The sequence below is a fragment of the Phaethon lepturus genome, unplaced genomic scaffold (genome assembly GCF_000687285.1).
Source record: "Phaethon lepturus isolate BGI_N335 unplaced genomic scaffold, ASM68728v1 scaffold31166, whole genome shotgun sequence".
Lineage (NCBI taxonomy): Eukaryota > Metazoa > Chordata > Aves > Phaethontiformes > Phaethontidae > Phaethon > Phaethon lepturus.
Genome location: NW_010544636.1, coordinates 5,797 through 13,824, shown reverse-complemented (window position 1 = coordinate 13,824; position 8,028 = coordinate 5,797). Strand labels below are relative to the sequence as shown.

At 40.4% G+C, this 8,028-nt stretch overlaps 1 protein-coding gene across 1 annotated transcript; it reads left to right on the top strand.

Moving 5' to 3' along the window:
* The first annotated feature begins 1,298 nt into the window (after window positions 1-1,298).
* LOC104622082 (mucosa-associated lymphoid tissue lymphoma translocation protein 1-like) lies at window positions 1,299-5,338 on the top strand. Its single transcript, XM_010288742.1, has 4 exons — window positions 1,299-1,446; window positions 2,903-3,060; window positions 3,952-4,077; window positions 4,874-5,338. The coding sequence occupies exons 1-4, from the start codon at window positions 1,299-1,301 to the stop codon at window positions 5,336-5,338; spliced, it is 897 nt and encodes a 298-aa protein (XP_010287044.1).
* The last annotated feature ends 2,690 nt before the right edge of the window (window positions 5,339-8,028 follow it).

Sequence of the window (8,028 nt, the reverse complement as noted above, 5' to 3'; positions counted from 1 at the left end):
TTCCAACCTTAATGATTCTGTAATTCTGTATCCACCAGGTCCCCAACCTCTTTCTCTGCAAAGCTGCTTTCCAGTGAGTCGGTCCCCTTTCTATATTGCTGCATGGGATTATTCCTGCCCAAGTGCAGGACTCGGTGTTTCCTATTGTTGAACGTTATGAGATTCCTCTCTGCCCAATTCTATAGCCTGTCCAGGTCCCTCTGAATTGCATCACGACCCTCTGGTGTATCAGTGTTGTGGTTTAACCCCAGCCATAAACTAATCCCCAGGCAGCCGCTCGCTCACTCCCCCACAGCAGGACAGGGGAGAGAATCGGAAGAATAAAAGTGAGAAACCTCACGGGTTGAGATAAAGACAGTGTAACAGGCAAAGCAAAAGCTGCACACACAAGCAAAGCAACACCAGGAATTCATTCACCGCTTCCCATGGGCAGGCAGGGGTTCAGCCATCCCCAAGGAAGCAGGGCTCCATCACGCCTGACGGAGACTTGGGAGGACAGACACCATAACTCTGAATGTCCCCCCACCCCTTCCTCCTTATTCCCCCCAGCTTTGTATACTGAGCATGACGCCCTATGGTATGGAATATCCCTCTGGCCAGCCTGGGTCAGCTGTCCTGGCTGTGTCCCCTCCAGCTTCCCGTGCACCCCCAGCCTCCTCGCTGGCCGGCCAGCACAAGAAGCTGGACTGTCCTTGACTACTTAACATACTGATGTTTTGAGCTGTTGCTATCAACATTTTCTCATCCCCAATCCAAAACGCAGCCTCACACTAGCTTCTGTGAAGAAAATTAATTCTATCCTGGCTGAAACCAGCACAATCAGCTACTCCTCTCAGTTTTTAATCTGCAGACTTACTGAAGGTGTACTCTGTTCTGTCACCCAGCTCATCAGTGATGATTTAAAATAAAAAGTATTGGCCCCTTTATCGACCCCTAAAATATCCACTGGCCTCCAATTCTTTAGAAGTCTCTTCCAATGGTATTATTCACATTCTTCAAATCAATCACTTTAATTAGGAATTTACTGAATCAGAGCTGTGATATTGCTTGAACTGGTTTTGAAAAACAGGTGAGCATCTTGATTAGGACACCAGGATTCTCTGCAGGCATCTGACATGCTGTTTTAGCCTTAAGTGAGTAAATAGCTAAGCAATGAATACTTCTGAAACTACAAGTTTTTATGGGAGTGCTGATGCTGGTATAACCATAGCAACCAGACAGCATTGCAGTGATGTACTTAGTTAGCATTTCAGCAGCATTGATTCTGAGAGAAATGATATGCATCTTATTTTCTAGATATGGGCAAGTGTCACCTTACCAAAGGCAAACAAGCTTTGGAGATCCGCAGCAGTTTGTCTGAGAAAAGGGCGTTAACTGATCCCATTCAACAAACCGTATCTTCTGCGGAGTCTCTGGCACGGAACCTACAGTGGGCCAAAGCTCATGGTATAGTACAGTCTACTTTTAGATGATCCTGCTGGCATGATGGTAAAAACAAGAGGATGTAATGCCTCAATAATCTCTAGTCTATGGGTTGTGATATTGAATGGCAGTAGAAGAAATTCAAGTTCATATCTGAAATTTCATTAGTATGTTCAGATCTTGGAAGTTTTTGTGTTGGGGTTTACCTCTACATGATATTATAATGAACAAGATGACATGCAGAATTCATCCTGAGTAAGTATATTTAAGACCACTCAAACACTGTAGGGGACACTTATATGATGTCTACCTGCTGGGATAATCTCCCAGTAGTCTGTTTATGACTAACAATGACACTTAAGGCATCATTAATCTCATTCTAAAGTCCTCACCTAAAATAGCCAGGTGAACTGTATAGTAAAAGTGCATGATGAAAAGGAGTTTTCAATGTATACAACTAAGAAAACTAAAATAAGGGTGAGATCAATTCCAGGCTTTCTAGACTTCTTCTAAGGCCAGTGGGGTTTAAGAGCTTTTTATCTTTTTCATCTAACTATGTTGGGAGTACATTTTAAAATTTCTTTGAGAGATTGGGCAGAAGGTCAGTGGTGGCATTTTTAAGACAACTAGTCATGTAGGCAGATTCTTTTGCAGATACAGGTTTTTATTTGTGGAATTAAGCCCTTTATTCTCATTTGTTAAATGATGAAATGCAAAATAAAATTTATAAAGACATAATGTTATCTTATGGTTTATTTGTTTTAAGCCATGCATAGAAGAGAATGTGTTTGGAATTTGAGAAGCGAATAACCTTTATATTTATATAAAGGTATGTCTGCGATAATGTTAAATAATCTACTTCCAGTGGGAGTAGAAAAATCAGTACAAAGCATACAGACACAGAATGATGTCATTGACCCTTGAGCACTTTCAGATATATTCCTACGGATTGAGAAAGATCCAAAATATAAAGAAGAAAAATGCTGCAGGCTAGGCTTTGTGAATGTGTGCATGGGCTGTGAAAGGAAAAAAAATGAACCTGCAACTTGTTCTGCTGTCAAATTCAAAGGTTCTTATAATGCTGTAGCTGTGTCTCCTATATTTTGCATATATACCATATTAACCTTACTGGTTTGATTACAGATACGTAAACAAATTCTCGGGTCAGTAAGCTATACCCTAGTTACAGTAAATCCTGCCTTGCTGGTTGCACAGAGATTGGAAAGAAACCTGCGAAGCAGAAGTTGAGCCAGCTCCCTCTGGCAGTGGCTGTGTGATACTAGCAAACAGTGTTGCTGCCTTGTTGGCTTCTAACCTGGTTTGCTTCAGCGTAAATATTTAAGTGATAGGTAGAGGGAGGGCAGGAGGAAGAGGTCTATACCTTTTTAAAACTTTTGAATTTAAAAACAGAATTAAAAAAAATAGAAAATACATATGCTAAGTTTTATTTAGACTGTAATGATGTGTTGCTTACTTGCAGAGCTTCCAGAAAGTATGTATCTTGAATTCAAATGTGGTGTTCGGATTCAGTTGGGGTTTGCAGCAGAGTTTTCCAATGTCATGATAATCTACACACGAATAGTGAAGAAGCCACCTGAAATAGTAGTTTGCAGAGCCTACGTTACAGACTTCGCACTCGTAAGTGCTTCTTGTTAGCGTCTCGGTGATCTCCCTCCACTGAAGTTGAAAACTGTCTGGTCTCTCCATATCAAACTGCATCCTTTGTAATAAAATGGGTCTAAACTGTTGAAATCAAGTGCTTATGTGTGTGTGTCTGTACAGACACATTTACTCTTTTTTTTAATGCATATTTTTAGTATATATAAAAAAACATTAAAATGAATCTAGGGTCATCTTTTTCAAAGTCTCCTTTGTTTTTCATTGTCTAATATCAAGTATTTGTTACATTTAATTTGAAGAAGTTAAATGTCAGTAGCTCCTACGTGAGCTGAGGACACACCCACCTTGCAGAACAAGGTTTCTTAGGCTTTAATTTTACAGTTCTTTGCACCTGGGTGATCCTGTCCAGTTCCATTGATGTTACTCAGCTGATCACAGTAAAATGAAGGATAGGAGTAAAACGGAAAGCTCCTCGGGGCAGTACACCTTTTTTGATGTCTATGAAAGAGGATACGGTGCAGAAAACCTTTTTAGATGGAACAAACAGGACACTTCTGATGCTTTATGAATAAAATATTTGTGGTTATGTGCATAATAAATCCATGTATTTTTAGCCCACAATTAGTGTTGTAGTACTGTACTTCAAGTTAGGTAAAAAAGAGCAACCCTGAAACAAGCACAGCAAGTTTGACAGGAACCATCAGCAAAAGAGGGTAACCTACTCAAATGTAACCCCTTCTGCCCGTCGCTAACAGTGGTTTCAGCAGCTTTTGCAAGTAGTCTGACTGGTGTTTTCTTTCCTTTTAAGAAGAAGAAAATGCTGACTTGATTAAAAGAAAAACTGATAACTATTTTATGATCTACGAATTCTGTACCTTCAACTAAGTTCTCATTTCTTTCTTGAAATAGGACCTGGATGTGGATCCTAAAGAGGCCAATAAAGGAACTCCTGAGGAAACTGGGAGCTATTTAGTATCAAGGGACCTTCCCAAACACTGCCTCTACACCAGGCTAAGTTCACTGCAAAAACTAAGGGTTAATACATATTATTCCTCACAAGTTTGTTCAGATAATTGAGATTAATCATGTTGCTTTGCAGTTCTGTTGAGGTAGCTGTGTATTGTCTGTATATTAAGTAACATGTTCTTTGGAGGGAAAAAATGGCTAATATCACAAGTTAGTGACTTCAGTTTCTTAGTGAAAAATAAAAGCCATGGAATCAACATATATGCAATCCTGATACAGTTGTGCAAGGCACTTTGTGTTTTCTAGGCCCGTACTGGACTTTGACAAGTTGATTATTTTTGTGAAGATCATCTATTGCACACTGTGAGGATGTTCCTATGCCCTGTAGTACAATAAGAATGTGATCTGAAGCAGAGCTGCATCTTACGAAGTCATTAGTAGGAGATGAAAATGTTACATACCATCTCCTTCTGTTGCAACCTGTGCTCTTGGGCATGCAGTTTTCAAAAGGTTCTCACTTCACCATACTGTGGCACTGTTAAGTTATCTCTGTATCTTTGTGTCATGAACATCTGTGCTGGACATCACTTGGTAACTCTTTTTCAATGCTTTGGCAGCTGGTGTAATCTAAGTTACTTTCGAAATAAAGACTATCAGGTGAGCAAGTATTAACCAAAAGAGGTCCTCAGTAAACAAGTCTTGCCTAATATATGTCTTTAGCTCCTCAAAAGCTAAAATATGTCTTTAGCTCTCCTTCTGTGGTAGGCTCTGCCTCTTTAAGTGTTTCCTATGTTGTCTACTTGGGGAGGAAGTATAACTTTTTGTTTGTTTCTTTTTTCCCCCTCCTCCATTTCCTCTTTTGCAGGAACACTTGATCTTCACTGTTTGCTTGCACTATGAGTATCCAGGAATAGAAGACACAATGGATGAAAGGAAGGAAGTTAATGTTGGGAAGCCCCTTATTGCTAAATTAGGCCTTCATCATGGATTCAAAAATAGTAACTGTCTCCAGACCTGTTGCGCAGCTAATAATCTTTTTCATAATCAAATAGAATCAAGTCCAGTGGCAACTAAATACTATGTCCCTAGTCATTGCCAACCAAATTCCTGTTCAGGCATCTGCCATCCAAACCATATTTGCTCAGACAGCATCAGACAACCAGAGACATGTTCATGCAATGGGACTTCAAGGATACTAGCTTCAAGACATGAAGTACAGAATTACTCACCCACGGTGGAAAAGAGTAACGTACCAGTAGAGACCACTGATGATACCGTTGAACTGGAATTCCTTCTCTCTGAGAACCTCAGAGTCTCTGAACAACAGTAGCTGTGGTGTGTTCAGGCTAGACCAGAGTATCACCCTTCAATAGGGGACCTTCCACACTGCTTATCCGTCATGTGTATGTGGTCATAACCAGTTTCAGATGGGAATGTTAATGCATCATTAACTACGTCTGTTCATCTTCAAATTCATCTGTGCTGAAAGGTGGATATCTGTACGTGGATTTTAATGTAGTTATTTCCAAAATCACAGTTATACTTGAAGTAATCTGGAAATGAGCTTGAGTTTCTGACTTTCTCCTTTGGAGAGTTTTAAATAGTGAAGTATTTATTGATGAACGAGATGTACCTGTGCATTAATTATCCCGTGTAATTGACTTAAATAAAAAATTATAGCTTATTATATGGTCTAGTATACTGTAATATTTAGCTGATACTTTGTCACAGTTTTCTAATTTGTATAAAAGGTTATTCTGTTTCTTACTGTGTAATAAACTGTTGTCCACAAAACTATATGTCTGTGCATATGTAATTGCTATATTCTTCTACTTCTCCCAGTTTAAAAACCCCCAGATTGTATTAAAACCATGCATATAATAAAATAGTTTCCTTAACAAAAAAGAAGGGGAAATTGGAATCATGAGCTTCAGCTCAAGTTAAACATATCTGCACCCTGGGCCTATTCAGGTTTCTCAAACTATGCACTTAGAAGATTTTTTTTTTTTTTTTTTTTTTTTAAGTTTATATGCCTTCTAGCTTCTGATACCCCACTGTACTGGTGGCTAAACCTGAATGATCCTTCTCCGTTGCTTCACAAAGGTACCCAAATGAGTTTCGGTAATATTTGGACAATTTCATTGAGAAATGTGGACGAGAAAGAATCCAATTATTAAACTGTAGAAGTTGTCCATAGAAAGGCAGGGAACTTACTGGCTGGTTTTGCTTGTCTGTTTGCAGGTGCGCTCCTTCGTGGCACAGGAAGGGCCCCCAGGAGAAGCAGAGCTGATGTGAGGAGCTGTCTCCCGCCACGACTGAAAACTAACCCCCGCAGTCAGCTGGCGCGTTACAGCGGAACAGCTGGTCCGCGCTCGGCAGTGTCCTGCTACTGGAGAGCTCTGACGCACGCTGGTTAGTTCTCAAGTTTAGTACAGTCCACGATGGTACACGGTCTTTGTCAGCCTAGGTGGGAACTGATTAGCCTTTGATGCTTGACTTGTAGCTGTATTTGAACATGATAAAGAGAACACCGCAGAACTGTAGAGATCGGAGAGGGACCCGTGCGATCATCTGACAAAACGCTACCTCTGGCAGTAGACTTGGAGGGGGAACCTATATCGTTCGGAGCCCTACATAAAAAGGGAATGGTGATGGAAAGGCATTTTCTTACCACATTGCTGCCTTTAGGAACTGCTTTAACTGTTTTAATCATTGGTGTTAAGGGTGAAATATTCTGGTTCATAAGAACAAGCTGCAAGAGGCATCCGTTTCTTTGGCTGATATCCAGTAAAGCACTTTAAAAGTTCAGCATGCATAAATTAAGCCAACATTTAAATCCCTGTGAAATCAGTGGGATTAAAACACATGACTAAACCTAGGCATTTGTTAAAGCTCTTTGTGGCTTAGGATGCCCTTTATGAACTGAAGCCTTGGGGTTTTTTTCCTGAAGTGCAATTGTTTGGGGATAATACATATTTTTGCTTGGAAGATCTGCTAGGCGAAGTTATTTATATGTTTGTTATTTGGTTTTGGATATTGAATAGGTTTGGAAGGAAGGTTTTAAGGTGATCCAAATAAGCTCCAGCTTCTCTGGCAAAGGAAGAGTTCGTATGCTTCAGAAAGGCCAATACACCATTTTCCCTCCCCACTCTGCAGTAAGGTGGAGTGATTTAAATGCACGAAGCTGTTGTTAATGTGGCATTAAACTTCTGAGAGTGATCCTATTTCTACCAAGCAATAGGAATAGAGGAGCGTGAGAGGCTTATAAAGAAAGAGCTCTCCAAAATTAATGGTTTGATATTCATTTAGTCATTTGGCAATGGTTTGGCATTTTGAATTTCACATCCTTGGCCTTTGCTGACTGTGCTGGCTGTGCTCTTCGCCAATCTGTAGAAGACGGTGCTGGGACTTAACACGGCACCAGGTGCCACTGGCTTTGGGTAAGCATCCTCCTGTGCGTTTCTGTGTCGTAGCAAACCGCCCAAGGAGATCAGTACCAATCAAAGCGGTAAGATGCTTGTACTGTCCTAGATGAGCATCTTTCTCTGCCAGTCCACTTCGTTTTCTGTCTTCTCCATGTTGTATGAGTTCTGTAGGGCAGAAGATTTCTCTCTTGCGGTGTTTCTTGAATAGCACTGTAAAATCATGATGCTGTTGGTAGGTTTAGTAGGAATGATTTTACAGTTCTGCTAAGTCTGTCCTAGTGCGCTGTTAACCATTTGTCGCACGCTGTGGGAACATCAGAACAGTTGTTATATCAGGAAGGCATTGAGTGGCCAGAATATCATTTTGGAGGTCAAGTTGAGCCTGACTACAAGTATTAACTGCAGTAATTCCCTGACTTGCTTTTTGGCACAGCTGAGGTCTGAAACCTTCTTGTGGTAGAGGTGATCAGCTGGTGTTCCTGAATTGCACCATTTGACACCAGGGGTCATGGAAAATGGTGAACTTCATACCTAATGTGGAGATTGTGGGAAGACAATAGCCAAATATCATGAGTAAAGTTTTATTCTCAGTTTA

Coding starts and splice junctions, on each gene's coding strand:
- LOC104622082 (XM_010288742.1), top strand. CDS start 1,299: ATGGGCAAGTGTCACCTTACCAAAGGCAAACAAGCTTTGGAGATCCGC. Junction 1,447..2,902: donor ACAGTGGGCCAAAGCTCATG/GTATAGTACAGT, acceptor GCTTACTTGCAG/AGCTTCCAGAAAGTATGTAT. Junction 4,078..4,873: donor GTTCACTGCAAAAACTAAGG/GTTAATACATAT, acceptor CCTCTTTTGCAG/GAACACTTGATCTTCACTGT.